This window comes from Melanotaenia boesemani, chromosome 18 (genome assembly GCF_017639745.1).
Source record: "Melanotaenia boesemani isolate fMelBoe1 chromosome 18, fMelBoe1.pri, whole genome shotgun sequence".
Taxonomy (NCBI): Eukaryota; Metazoa; Chordata; class Actinopteri; order Atheriniformes; family Melanotaeniidae; genus Melanotaenia; species Melanotaenia boesemani.
Genome location: NC_055699.1, coordinates 10,123,012 through 10,137,098, shown reverse-complemented (window position 1 = coordinate 10,137,098; position 14,087 = coordinate 10,123,012). Strand labels below are relative to the sequence as shown.

Here is a 14,087-nt window from a genome sequence, read left to right as displayed (position 1 = left end):
TGAGCCCCTCCCGGATCACCGAGCTTCTCACCCTATCTCTAAGGGAGAACCCGGCCACCCTGCAGAGAAAACTCATTTCGGCCGCTTGTATTCGCGATCTCGTTCTTTCGGTCACTACCCACAGCTCATGACCATAGGTGAGGGTAGGAACGTAGATCGACCGGTAAATCGAGAGCTTTGCCTTTTGGCTCAGCTCCTTCTTCACCACGACAGACCGATGCAGAGTCCGCATCACTGCAGACGCCGCATCACTGCAGACGCCGCACTGATCTGCCTGTCAATCTCCTGCTCCATCCATCCCTCACTCGTGAACAAGACCCCGAGATACGTAAACTCCTGTACTCGGGGCAGGACCTTATTGCAGATCCGGAGAGAGCACTCCACCCTTTTCCGGCTGAGGACCATGGTCTCGGACTTGGAGGTGCAGATTCTCATCCCAGCTGCTTCACACTCGGCTGCGAATCGCTCCAGTGAGAGCTGAAGATCACGGCCCGATGAAGCCAACAGAACCATATCATCCACAAAGAGCAGAGACCCAGTCCTGAGGCCACCAAACCGGATACCCTCAACGCCTCGGCTGTGCCTAGAAATTCTGTCCATAAAGTTATGAACAGAATCAGTGACACAGGGGCAGCCTTGGCGGAGTCCAACCTGCACTGGAAACGACTCTGATTTACTGCTGGCAATGCGGACTAAGCTCTGACACCAGTCGTACAGGGACTGGACAGCTCGTACAAGCGAGTCCGGCACTCCATACTCCCGGAGTACCCCCACAAGAGTCCCCGGGGGACACGGTTGAATGCCTTCTCCAAATCCACAAAACACATGTAGATTGGTTGGGCAAACTCCCATGCCCCCTCAAAGACCCCGAAGAGGGTGTAGAGCTGGTCCACTGTTCCACAAAAGGGACGAAAACCACACTGGTTCTCCTCAATCCGAGGTTCGACTATCCGACGGACCCTCCTCTCAAGCACCCCTGAATAGACCTTTCCCGGGAGGCTGATGAGTGTGATCCCCCTGTAGTTGGAGCACACCCTCCGGTCCCCCTTTTTGAAGAGGGGGACCACCACCCCAGTCTGCCAGTCCAGGGGAACTGTCCCCGATGTCCACACGATTCTGCAGAGGTGTGTCAACCAAGACAGCCCTACAGCATCCATTGTTCACATTTATTAAATGAAAAAAAAAAAAGTATGTAAAAACAATATGATAAATATAATAAAACACATTGCACAATGACCTGCAATAAACCAATAAAATATCCAAACAAAACCTCATCATCACAAATACCAGCAACATCATCATGACATCTACTAAGCTACTATTAACCTTGTGACAGAAGGAATGTGCGGTTACTGGGCTTCACACACAATTTTATTTCCTATAACTCAAAAGTGAAAACAAATGGCATGTTTTCTATCAACAGAGTGGTATCTCGACACTCAAAAAAGTATCAAATCTGATATTTTGACTGGCAGAAATTGAAGTATGAACTACAGGGTATCAATATGCCCATCCATATTTGTTACTAAAGTATAAACAAGAAGTGGTGAACAGCAACTTTACCTGATGGGATTTAAGCAACTTTAGAAAATAAAAAATTCAACTCAGCTTAGGCAGATAAGAGACCATCCAACTTTAAGAGGGGTTCCCAAACTTTTCCATGCAGAAACCCACCTGTGGAGGTATGCCTGGTCCAGCAGGACCCAAAACGTATTTCATGCAGTAAAATAAGCCATCTCATTACCATGGAAACAGCAACACGATCACAAACACATTTAACCAACAAAAAGCTGTCATCACATCATTTACAACCAGATAAACTCACTGACGCACTAAATAAGTTAAAAGATTCTCTCGTCAGTGTTTAACCTAAAATGTTTCTTATTGGCAGAGTTTTTCAGCTGTTTCTAAGTTGGACGAGGACAGATGTGGACAGGAAGTGTACAGACCAAGCAGCCAAAGTATCAAAACATCCAACACAGGTACTATTAACTAATATTTTATTTTTTATACCAGGAAGTCTCATACAGGATCGTCCTCCTCTTAGTTGTGCTTTGTGTTGATTAATGTTTAGAAAATCTTGATTAGGCTGCTGACCAGTCGGCATTAGCAAATTAGTGACAACTGATAAGAACAAATCATTTAGTTTGTGGTTGGATGCCAGTAGCAGGCAGGCCAATCAACCCCACCAATATAGAGCACTTTGAGTTTCTTCTTTGTGACAAGCAGGCCACTTGGGGCCCCCAGGCCACCGGGAATTGCCTCGCTCCTGCTGTGGGCCTTATCTCTTGCTCTGTTATTTTCTCTGTTTTATGTCTCATTTTCTCCGATAAAGTCCTCTTGGGTTTCTTTGCCGAATCGGCCAAGGTGTTCATCAAATACTGCCAGTGTGTTGATATCCACTTGCTAGCCTGTGACATGATGTCATGAAGCGAAACACATCTGTCACGTGACACTCTGAGCTGGAACACAAAGTTTTGAAGTCCATGTGGTTTTTCTGCCCATTGGCTCCAGGAAGAAAGAACGTCAGTGTTCCATCGAAACAAATCATAAGCACAGAGATTTAAGGTTGTAAAGTTATTTAGCATTGCTTTAATAATCCCTTGTGATCAAGTCTAAATTCTGATACCTTTTGACCATTTCTAAAGACTAAATTTTCTCCTTTGTGATGCTTTGCAAGGCTATTAATGTGTCTGTTTTCATATGTTATTTGAGGTCTTTCTACCTTTATTTTTTCTTTTAAGCAAATAAAGTGTATATTGAGTTGATCTCGGGTGATTTACTTGATCACTGCGGAAAATTAATCATCATGAAATTATCAACAGCTTTGGATTCAAATGTCACATTACTTTTTAAGTGCTAAAGAATATTTTCAAAAGCATATTTTAAAGAGGTGTCATTCCTAAAGCCTTTAGATGTAATTATAATCAAATTACGTCAACAAGTCAGTATCCCAGGAAGCTATTTATTATAGAATAGCAAAAATAATAAATAAATATTTATGTTTGTGTTAAAGAAGTTATTAAATATTTGCAGTTTTCCTTGATTAAACAAGTGCAAGCATAAATATACATCATTTTCCAGGTCAGGTGAGATAAAGGAAATGTACAGCAGCTCTGTAATGATCCTGTTTGAGATGGGATGTCAAGGACACAAAACTTGTGGTGTTGTTCATCCAGTAAAATTAACTATTTAAACCATGAACTGGTGCTGAGAAGCTTCTTCCTCTCATTATTTAGCTCTTAAATTTTACAGTTCATCAAGGCCCTCTAGTGGCTCCATGTGTATTTGCATTTTTCAAACACAAACACCTCAATTTGGTTTAATAATCATAGTTATTAAAACTCTGTCTGTGTATAATACCATACCATACTAACTTTATTTATAAAACTTTAACAATGACCACAGCTCAAACAAAGTGCTTTTCATCAAGGACGGACAGCACATCAGTGGCTCAAATTAACATTGATAATGTGAACGTGGTGCCGTCAGGGTTCCCTTAGATTAGTAACACAAAACTGTGTGGCATTTTAATGTTGTGTACACCAGCCAAACACCAACAGAACTTTCTGGATCTGGCAAAGTTGCCATCCAGGGTGCTTCTGGAATAATGTTCCTATAAGCACATAAGTACAATTTTTAGGCAAACTCAGGAAACCAGGTGAAAGAGCAGGTTTGTGAACATTTCAGTTGTTCCCACAGTAAGGTTTGATCCCAATCCCAAACAAGCCCATTGCAGGCTTATTTACAACACTGTGCCAACAAACGCTGCCTTGAAACAGCACGTAATAGTTAAAAAGGCACTAACAGAGAATTTTAGCTATTAGAAATTATATTTAATCCAGGATGGTTTTCTGTGACAAAACAAATTATTTCTTTCAGTCAGATCATTTCAAATCAAAGGAAAAACATTTTTTATATTTCCTGTTCTGCGTCTCTCTTGAAGCTTATTTGTGTTTTTTGCTGTCGTGATGACCCTGGAGCTGAACTGTTTTTCTGACAGGTCTTTGCTGAGCAAGTGGGGATACTCAGCAACATGCCCCAGATAAAAGTTCTTCCTTCCTCTATCCTGGCAGCAGTTGCCTTGAAAAGACACACTCATGCCAAAAAATGAGTTTTACACACAGATGGAGTAAGGTCCACACTTTCCTGGAAATGCCAAAGGGGCTGGCATTTCTAAAATAACAGCAAATTTGCTAGAATAAGAGAAAAATCCAATGGGCTTCCTTCTATTGTTTGAACATTGCTTGGGGAAGTCATGGTAAATGGTGTCAGCTTTTTCTGACATGATAGACAAATAATCCCACGATGCTGTCAATAGAACTAATTTTTCACTTTGACAATGAGCCTGGAATAAAAATTTACATAATCACCATGAAAACAGAGAAATGAAGCTAATCTCCTGGACAAATAGAGTAAGTGCTTGACAACTGCTTGCTCAAATTTAACAGAAACATGCTGATGTTTAGTGCTGCAGAATTTAATCACGGCAAGCTGATTAGACAATGAAAGAAAAATCTGGAACCCACTCACTCTCTCAGTATCACAAATCCATTTTTTCCAGAAATAAGTTGATTTATTGTCTTTCATTTATTGTGCCGATGTATTTATCATACTCTCTTCTTTTTCCGCCTCCTTCTGCAAGCCCACTTTGACCGCCAAAGAGCATGTGCACTGTGTGGGTCGGAGTTTCTGTCTTGTACAGCAACAAGCGTTAGTCATCCAGGTTGGTGGATGAAAAGAACAAGTAGCTCAGGTGGGTGGAAATGCCCTCATATTGGATCACAAAACAGGCTCAAAAACATAGAAGAATACCTCAGAGATGAGAAGCTGAAAGAGAACAATGTTTTTCAAAACAGAACTTCATAAATAACTATGTCTGAGAGCAGCTAATGGCTCACAAAGATGTTCTAGTTCTCATAATTAATCAGTGTTTTTCTTAAGCCAATTAGGTTTTGTAGACCAGATGTTGGTCATGTTCAATGTCATTGGTTCAGCTTTCCTAAAAATAACAAAAAAAAAAAAAAAGAAAGAAAAGAAAGGAAAAGAAAGAAAAAGAGCTTCTTGGATTTTTAATATTTGCACCCTGCTGAGAACCAATTAAATACAGATTAGAAGGGAAGTCTAATCAAACTTTGTTTATTCAGTTTTGTCAAAAGCGTCTCTTTTAACAGCCTCCATTTCACGTCTGACTGGTACCAAATTTCATTGACCTTTTGGAAAAATATTACAAAATACAAATGTCCAACATCAGTAAACATCTCCTTATGTTTCAAAACAATTTAGTTTAAAAGAAAAGATTTCCAATATTGATAAGGAGTACTTTTAAATCAAATTATGTGATTGTCTGATGCAACAAGAATATTTTACAAAATACAGTTGTGCACATCTTCACTTGATGTTGCCAAAGAAGCAAATAGGAGGTCAGGTCAAACAAAATATTTTATCCAGATACGGGCAGCCTTTGCACCCAACATACAAAAATAAATCATCAAGTATAAAAAAATAAGAAGCATCTAACACCACAGAAACATAAAGAACCTTCAGGGCTGAGATTACAACATTACAAAACACCCACAAAGCATAATGACTTACTAAAACATACTCTCTGCACAAACTAACACTTGCACTTGTGGAAGAGAAGGAGATGATCATTACAAAGTCAAAGAGAAGTTTAGAAGAAGTCAACATCTTTTTTTCAGCTCCACTGCATGTGAGGAGTTGCAATCAAAATTTGAGTTCATGTTCAAAGAGCGCAAGCAGCAAAAGACAGGCCCAACCCATCAGGAGACCAAGATTCTGCAGGAGAAACATGAGACACGGTCTGTCGGTTTTCACTCGACTCATCTCTGGAAGCTGGCAATAGGGAAAAAAAAGAGTAAAAACTACACACTTCAGCATTTTGACAGAAAGATGGGATAAGGCTGGTATTAGTCTAGGTTTATAATTGGCAAAAAATCCCATGAAAAAAAACAAAATTAGTAATGCATTGGCTCATCTCAGTATTTCCCAGCTCTTTACGCTACAGCTCTATTAAATTCTACTACAGACATCCAGTCAATCTTAAATCAGAGTCATGACAGGTCCTCTGCAAGGCTGTCTTAAAGCTGAGCAGTGTTTTAAGGTGTATGCTAAGTTCAGCAGGCCGACATGACAATTAACATATTGATAATTAGCCAGGACAAATGGTTACTATGGTCACCACCAAACCTTAATGTTTAAGGCATTATTTACTCTGAAAAAAAAAAGAAAAAAAAAAAAAAACTGTGCTATAGACTCTTGAAGAATTTAAAAATTGAAAGTATCACTTAAGGTCAAACTACAGAAAATTTGAAAACAGTAGTCATTAGGCTTTATCTTTTAGAAAACATGAATGACAAACTTTCCATCCAGGAGGTTCTGTAATGTTTTAACCTTTACCAAAGTGGTGTATCCAGCAGTTGGGCCAACGCTGCTAGATCCATGGCTTGCACAAGACTTAAATAATCTTCTTTGTGTGCTTGTTTGGTGTGATGTCTGTGGTTCAGGCTTGTTCAGGCATATCATTTGGATGCTTGATCAGATTGGGATGTGGAAATTATGAGGCTGGGTCAACACCTTTAGTTCAGTGCTGTGTTCCTTAAGCTTTCATGGTCTGGCAGGGTGCATTGTCCTTATGTGGGAGGCTGCTGCTATGATTTTGTGCTTTTTCCATATAAGGACGTGAAGTTTCCCACCAGCATATTGCAATGTAAGAAGATGATCAATGTTTTAAAGTGGTTTTAATGTTGGGGCTGGTGGGTTAAGGTCAAAGCCCATCAAATGAATCTTCAGAAACTCCCCCCAGTTTAAAATGTGTAAACACTTTCAAGGTTGACTAATATTGGAAGAGGCCCCCAAAACAAACATTTGTTAGCCTGGTAATATAAAAGTGGACAGAGATTTATGTTAAAAGCAATATCAGATGTTGGAAGGGATGTGAGACTGTTTCAAAATAGACCACGGTCTTCATTGTAAATGTGGATATCAGCCATCTTTTACAGGTTTTCCCTTTTCTTTTCAAAATCATTGTATTCTGGGATGTGGAGAATCAACACATCAACAGTGTGTTTTGGTCTTTTTTTTGGGATATGTTGACAATTAGAAATAAGTAAAATATATCAGCCTTATCCTTTTCAGAGACAGTCTTACCATTTCTACCAGTGACAAATAGAGAAATATCCCAGCAGTGACAGAGAAGATCCATTCCTGCACTTCAGTCTCTGATGAAACAAACAGTCCGATGTAGAGGCCCATGAAGGCTGTCAGAGCACTAAGAAAATTCATTAGCACAGCATTCTTCACTGAGAGTCCAGAGCTGAGCAACACTGCAAAGTCCCCTAGAAAAAGCAGCAACATGTCTGTCAGAAATATGAATTTCTGTATGTACCAGAGGAAAGTAACCACAGAGACACCTCACCCATCTCATGTGGGATCTCATGGCACAAGATGGCCACAGTGGTCGCCATGCCAGTCTCAGCTGAAGAGGAGAAAGCCGCCCCAATAACCAGGCCATCAGCAAAATTATGAAGACTGTCTCCCACGATTACCATCAATGCCAGCAGAGGAACCCCTTGTCCTGGGAAGACAAAAGAGAGTCTGTCATATAAGCTCATCTTTTGACCGTGACAATTACTCTGCTGTGCCAGCAACTAATTACCAAGCACAACACACTCAGCTGAGTGAAACTGCAGTGTATTCTGAAGAAGCTTACTCTGCTGTGGAGAGCTCCTGATGTCTGTACGTTCTGGAGATATTTCTGTACACTCCAAGTCATCCATTGGTCCCTGTAACATGAAGACAGTTATTTACAAAACACATTCTTAAATCCAATCAAAAATCAAATCTAACTTTTTTTATAAAGCACATTTTATATAGATAGATAGATAGATAGATAGATAGATAGATAGATAGATAGATAGATAGATAGATAGATAGATAGATAGATAGATAGATAGATAGATAGATAGATAGATAGATAGATAGATAGATAGATAGATACACAGTTTAGTAGAATTATGAGTTACTTTCTGGATAATTCAATACTTCTTGTTTTTCTACATGCTGTTTCTTTGCTCCCTCCCACATCACTCCTCGTTTCCTGTTACATAACAGGATTTCAGTAACTTTCAGTAATTTTTTTTAACATGGATTCAGTGGAATAAAAATGGCATATACTCTATGTGCTGAATGATATCTTTGCTTCCTCAGAGGCTGGTGGGGGTTGAGTTTGGGGGCTGGTTGGGTTGGAGGTACAGGTTTCAGGGGTGGGTTTGGGGTGTGGGTAAGTGAGGGGCTCCTTGGAGGAGAAGGTTGGGTTGGGGGTCTGGGCTTGGAGGGGTGTCTGCATCTTAGTCTCTGGGGTGCTTGGCTGGGGGGGGGCACCGGGGCAGGCATCTATGTCTCTATAATCTAATAAGGATGATGACAGGAATGAGGATTTTCTGCCAGCAAAGCTTAAAAAACCCAAACCAAGCAGTTTAGTGAGTGTTGTGATGGAACTCACCAACTGTATGGTGGAGATGGACTTGCCCCGTTGTGACCGGCTGTTGCAGTTCAACTCTGAGGGAAGGTCACTGGAGTGACCCTGCAAACAAAAGAAAGTCAGGCGACCATTGTTACTCGGTGTGCACAGTCATGACAGAAGTGTTTGTCTTTGCAAATCTCACACACTTCAATCACCAGATGAAGAAAACCAACATTGGCTTCAGGCTCTTTCCCATGATACACTATAGTTTGAGTATCTTTCTCAGTGTAATTTAATTGATTAAAAACTAATAAAGAAAGCTCTTACATGGCCATGAGATGGGACTAAAAAGGAAAATATTCTTTCAATAAGGAAAAAGCCGTAAATTCCAGCAATCAGGCCCAGAATTTTCCACAAATACTCAAAGTCATCGTGAGTGTGAGAGCTGTCATGGAGACCAAGGATCTGAAAAGGATGCAAAGAGAGGGGAAAAAATGACTCCACAAACAAGACAAGTGTGTGGTCTGTTTGTGCTGCAATGGCCTTTACCTGTGGTATGAGGTGCAGCAAAGCGTCACCTGAAAGGGTTCCCACTGCCAGGCCCACAAACAGCTGCAGGATGAGTGTGTAGGTTTCCTGACAGGAGTTGAAGAAGATGAGGCAGATGCTGAACATGGAGCCCACAGTGATGAGCAAAACAGCGACTGTACTGTAGCCATACTCTGCAGGAGGGAGAGAACTTTGGAATTAAAACTGCTTAAGTTTTCATAATTTATGGATGCATTTTTTAATTTGTTCAAATAATTACAAGACTATTTACTTAAAGAAGGCCTACTGACAACCAAAACTGAATGTTTTATTTGCATTTATTTAACATTGCTTTTAAATGATGATCGTTTACAGAGATGAACAATGAGATAAAAATGTCTTACTCTCCAAAGCAGTCGGCAGAGACTCTTTTGTTTTTTGCTCTACAATCCCACAGGCATTGCCTAGCAACTGTTGAATAATGGCAGGGCAAATTTGTCTGAAGTGCTCCCTGGAAATGGGCAAATGAGGATCCAAAGCAAAAATATCCACTAGCTCATTGGCAGAAAAACAGACCTGATTGGATTAAAAAAACACACACAAACTGGGAGATGAGCAGGAAGTTGTTCAGCTCAGGTTTTACACCTGAACTAAGTTTAAAGCAATGCTGTCATATAATATTTTGTGATTCCAAAAATGTTCATCTCTGTTTCACCTGTGCCCATTCTTTACCAGTACCCTCGGTTTCATAATTACAGCTGTCCAGTGAATGCATGGTCAGCTTCTGTGAAATTCCAGTGATGCTCCTCCTCTTCCTGTCATGAGGGTGTATCACTTTCTTGCCTCCTACTCCCAACTGATGAAGCAACTCTTCCAGGTCTGAGTAGAGAGATTATCAAAAAATAACATGAGGTTTGACTCATCAGTATCATGCATCAGTGTTTCTTTATTTTATTTTATTTGTGGCATAACATTATTTCACTGTATAGAAAGATGGAGACAAAATCGCAATTTTGTGCTTTGCAAAAAGTTGGTTTGACAGTATCTCCCTCTGTTTGATTTAAATTCAAGGTAAAAATAATACCAGTTTTATTCATTTTGTAGGTGTGTTTTACAATGCTAGAATGTTTAGCAGTGAAATGAAAAAACAAAATCAGTCATGTAGGGGGTTTAGTCTTTTACAAAACATTATCCAGAGGAGGTCATTCCATTGGAGGGCACAACACAATTATTATATTACTAAAGTCTGTGATAAAGTACAAAACACATGTTAATATTCTCTTGAACTTACTGATAATCTGCAGGTTACTTGTGCAATTTAGCAACTGAAAGATGTAGTCTGTAAAGAAGTCAGGGGATGGGAGGTTCCTCTTTCTGAAACAGTGACCCTGCAGGATGTGACTGATGATTGATGCTGCAAGTCTTGGTACAGCAGTGGCCCCAGCACCTGGATTATCTTCAGGATTAACATCTTCCAGGAGATGAGCAGCATCAACACACTGTGGAATCATAGATTAAAAATCTTTATTTGTATGTCTACGTTTTAGTAGACAATATGCATCTGACTGGAGAAAAAACAATCTTACTTCCAAATCAGATGTGTCTTGGTTGGAGGGCTGATAGTGCCTGTTGATGAGCTGCAGAATACTTTCTACTTCATTGTATGACAGGAAGCTTTTGTCCTCTGCTGGATGTAGGTTGGTGAGGGATAGAACATAAAACTGAAAGTTCCCAGTTGAGGTTGAAAGGGATGAAAGGGAGGCAGCGGTTGACACACAGAGATCTTGCAAATTAATGACGTAGTACAGCAGAACAGTTGAGATTTGCTGGTAGTCTTCCTCACTGAGGTAAGCCTTCCCATCATCCTCTAGCACGGAGAAGACTACATCTGGTGTCAGGCACTATGACAACAATAAAGTATGTTCAGACAAAACTGTAAGATAAAAAACACCAGATAATATAAATACTAAACATGTAAAAGAATCAGCTTAAGGCTTATTTTCTCTCTGAACTCACAGGACTGCACTTCTTGAAAATGGGCTGGTTTGTGATGTTTTTTACAGGTGATTACAGGCCCAATAGGTCCACTCAAATATTTTAAAGGCAAGGATATAATGAAACACTGTCCTTAGCAAGGAAAACCAGCCTATGTCCAAAGTTGGTCTCATAATTTCTATGTCCCATTAACAGTCCAGCTCTCAGACCGGTGGAGCTTATTATGTCAAACTGGGGGGATGTCTAAAGCCACTCAGCATGAATGGCTCACAAAGGTCAAATGTTTAAGCCTCCCAATGCACTCACATTCCAGCCATTACCAGCATGCTACGTGAATAATGGAACAAATGCACAAACTACAATGTCTATAATTATATGACAGATCCAGTAGTTACATTAAAACAGATGTAAGCCTTACCTTCTCACACATGTCCTGAGAGATGCCAGTCCTCTCTGTGCATTGGACAGCCCAGAGAAGCTTGGTAATGAGGACACCGGTTTTATTCTTCTGTAGCTGAGGCTCGTCGTCACTCCCCAGAGGCAGGTCCAAGGCTCTGAGAGTCTCAGGCAGGTACCCTTGGCTCTGCCTTTTCCCCCCGAGCACTCTCCCCAGCAGACAAAAATGCAGCAGCGGCAGCAAACATGGAGCAGTGCTCCTGAAGTACATGTTCCAATCCAGGCCTGTCAGACTCCCTAAAACTACCAGGACTGGCTATGGGATTTAAACAAGGAAATGAGAGACAAAAAACATGGTCAAGTACATAAAAAAATAGATTTTGAAGGAAGGTTAATGAAAACGGGGACTAGAAAGGTTCTGAAATATTAGAGCAGAGATTTGTTCTAGTCGAGATAGGCATTAATAATCGGGCCGCTGAGCTAATGGAGGACAGCAGGGCTCGACAGACACCCTTAAACTAAACGAGTTCTTACAGTACCAAATGGTCAGTCAAAGCCTGGGCCCCTTAGTCCACAACAAAAGGATTAGTGCAAGCAAGTGAGAGAGAGCGAAGGGCAGAAGGAAGGGGGCATAAACAGGGGGGACTGTGGAGAAAATAATTAGTACTGAGAAGAAACTAGCGACTAGGAAGAATCTACTGCTAACGAACAGTAATAGGCATGCAGTCCTGAATCAATGTACAAGTCCCATGCAGGTGATTAGAACTGTTTAATGCCTCTTTAATTTGTATCTCAATTTAGAAAAATCCATGATTTTTTTTCCAATAGTCAGCACTGATAACATTATGTTGCTGGAATCACTTCCCTGATTTAGCATCAATAGTTCAAGAGAAAGAAATGGAACTGTTTTGAGTGACTGCATGTGATATGCTAACTCTAAGGCCCCCATGTTTAAAGCCCCAGTGATGCTGAAACATTTTATTAATATGCATGATCTGTGAGTCATCAAGGATCAAACATACAGAGCAAAAACATGCCAAGCTTTCCAGCATCCTCCCACGCTGGACACCCACAGGTCGAATCAACCGGCAACAAGAGGACATTATTGGTAAAAGTCCTACAGCTACAGTAACATCGGCAATAGACAATATGAGAAAGCTCACCGGAAGAACTAGGCCTGCCAATCTTCAGTCAGACCTTCTCTGCTGTGGTAACTAGGTTTGTTTTCCTCTTGGGTGAAGGTTGTTCTATAAACAGAGGACCCAGCTCCTGACTGGGGAGAATTTTTTTGGCTATTGGTAAAACCCTCTTATAAGAAGTAAGAGTTGAGTAAGCTCCTGCGGATTAGCTGCGACTGCCTTAAAGGGCTCCGGTTGCCATGGAAAGTGCTACCTCATTTTCAACAATGAGCTGAATGGGGTGGGAAGCCTCTTGTAGAACTGAACAAATTGTTGGTTCCTGATTGTGTAATACTTTAATATACAAATTTACACCAAACATCTGTTTGACTGAGTCAAACCTGATTACGTATCTCATATCTTTCTTTTGCACAGTGGAATTGAAATTTGTGGACCCTGGTCCACAAAAGAGTTCTAACCAGGACCTAAGTCACAATTATAATATGATATATTAAACCAAATTTGATAAACCAAACATCACACTAGCTTTATACTCATCTTATTTGTTTTTTAATTATTTTTGGGCTCTAGTGGCCTTTTTTTTTTTTTTTTTTTTTAATGGTAGATTAACAAGGGTCTCCAGGCTGGGATTCAAACCTGGGCCGGCTGTGGGAGCTGTGGGAGCTGTAGCCTCTGTACATGGGGCCGCTCCTCAACCAGTTGAGCTACACAACACCTATACTCATCTTTATTAATCTCATTTAGTTTTCGTCCATAGTAAACCATCTTCAGCAGCAGCAATCTTTATCAGTTGTCTGCTGTAGCTGCTTGCACAACAGTGAGGAGGAATCTTGGACTAAAACCTTTAGTTCATAACCATTTCTGTCTTGACTGAACAGTCATCTTATTAGAAATTATTTGGCCTTTCCCAACTGGGATTTTTTTCTGTTCCGACTGTTGTTTTGTTGATTGATTCTGGGTATTGGCTCTTTGTTTCAACATCTCCTTGGCTTTAGGTCCTAGGCTGCTGACATTATCCAGTTTAGATAAAGTTTTCAGTTATTTTTTCTTTCAAAGATAGCAAGGTACCCAGACTGTTAGTAAGAAAAGCAGTCCACAACTATAATACTCCCTTCACCATGCTTTAAAGTAAGAATGAGGTTTGGTGGTGTGTTTTGGTTTGGGTTTGTTTTTCTCTAGAATTTTCTATTTTTTTCTATTTTCTTTTATTACTTTTTTCTCATCTCATTTGTCCACAGTACGATATCCTTTAATTGCCATAATTCCTTGTCAGTTTTATTTTAAAACAACAAGTTAGTACTTTGTTGTATTCATTGGCTTCTGTTTTTCATCTGTCATGACTACTGTGGAGGCTTATATGGCCTGCTATGGCACATGCAGGAGACAAGCTTCCACATTTTTATTCAGGCAGAATGACAGCACCACTACAATTTTGGCATAGTGTATACATGATCCAGGTTAAACAATGTCATCTAATAATGACATGATGTGCATGTGTGCCAGAAATAGCATCAACTGTAGGTAATGATCATTATCAAGGCAAC

The 14,087-nt window shown here is 40.3% G+C and overlaps 1 protein-coding gene across 3 annotated transcripts; it reads right to left on the bottom strand.

Moving 5' to 3' along the window:
* Window positions 1-5,123: 5,123 nt before the first annotated feature.
* On the bottom strand, window positions 5,124-12,746 carry LOC121629283 (zinc transporter ZIP12-like). Of its 3 annotated transcripts, none has more exons than XM_041968925.1 (13): window positions 12,568-12,746; window positions 11,427-11,720; window positions 10,600-10,914; window positions 10,305-10,512; window positions 9,729-9,892; window positions 9,418-9,589; window positions 9,035-9,207; window positions 8,813-8,950; window positions 8,525-8,605; window positions 7,733-7,805; window positions 7,439-7,597; window positions 7,171-7,358; window positions 5,124-5,856 (listed from the first exon to the last, which is right to left on the bottom strand). In XM_041968925.1, exons 2-13 carry the CDS (start codon window positions 11,673-11,675, stop codon window positions 5,728-5,730), a joined length of 2,049 nt encoding a protein of 682 aa, XP_041824859.1. In that variant the 5' UTR covers window positions 11,676-11,720; window positions 12,568-12,746; the 3' UTR covers window positions 5,124-5,727. The 3 variants fall into 3 exon arrangements, with proteins under 3 accessions (XP_041824859.1, XP_041824861.1, XP_041824860.1); XM_041968927.1 differs by having other exon boundaries at window positions 11,427-11,716; XM_041968926.1 differs by lacking the exon at window positions 12,568-12,746 and having other exon boundaries at window positions 11,427-11,981.
* Between the last annotated feature and the right edge of the window lie 1,341 nt (window positions 12,747-14,087).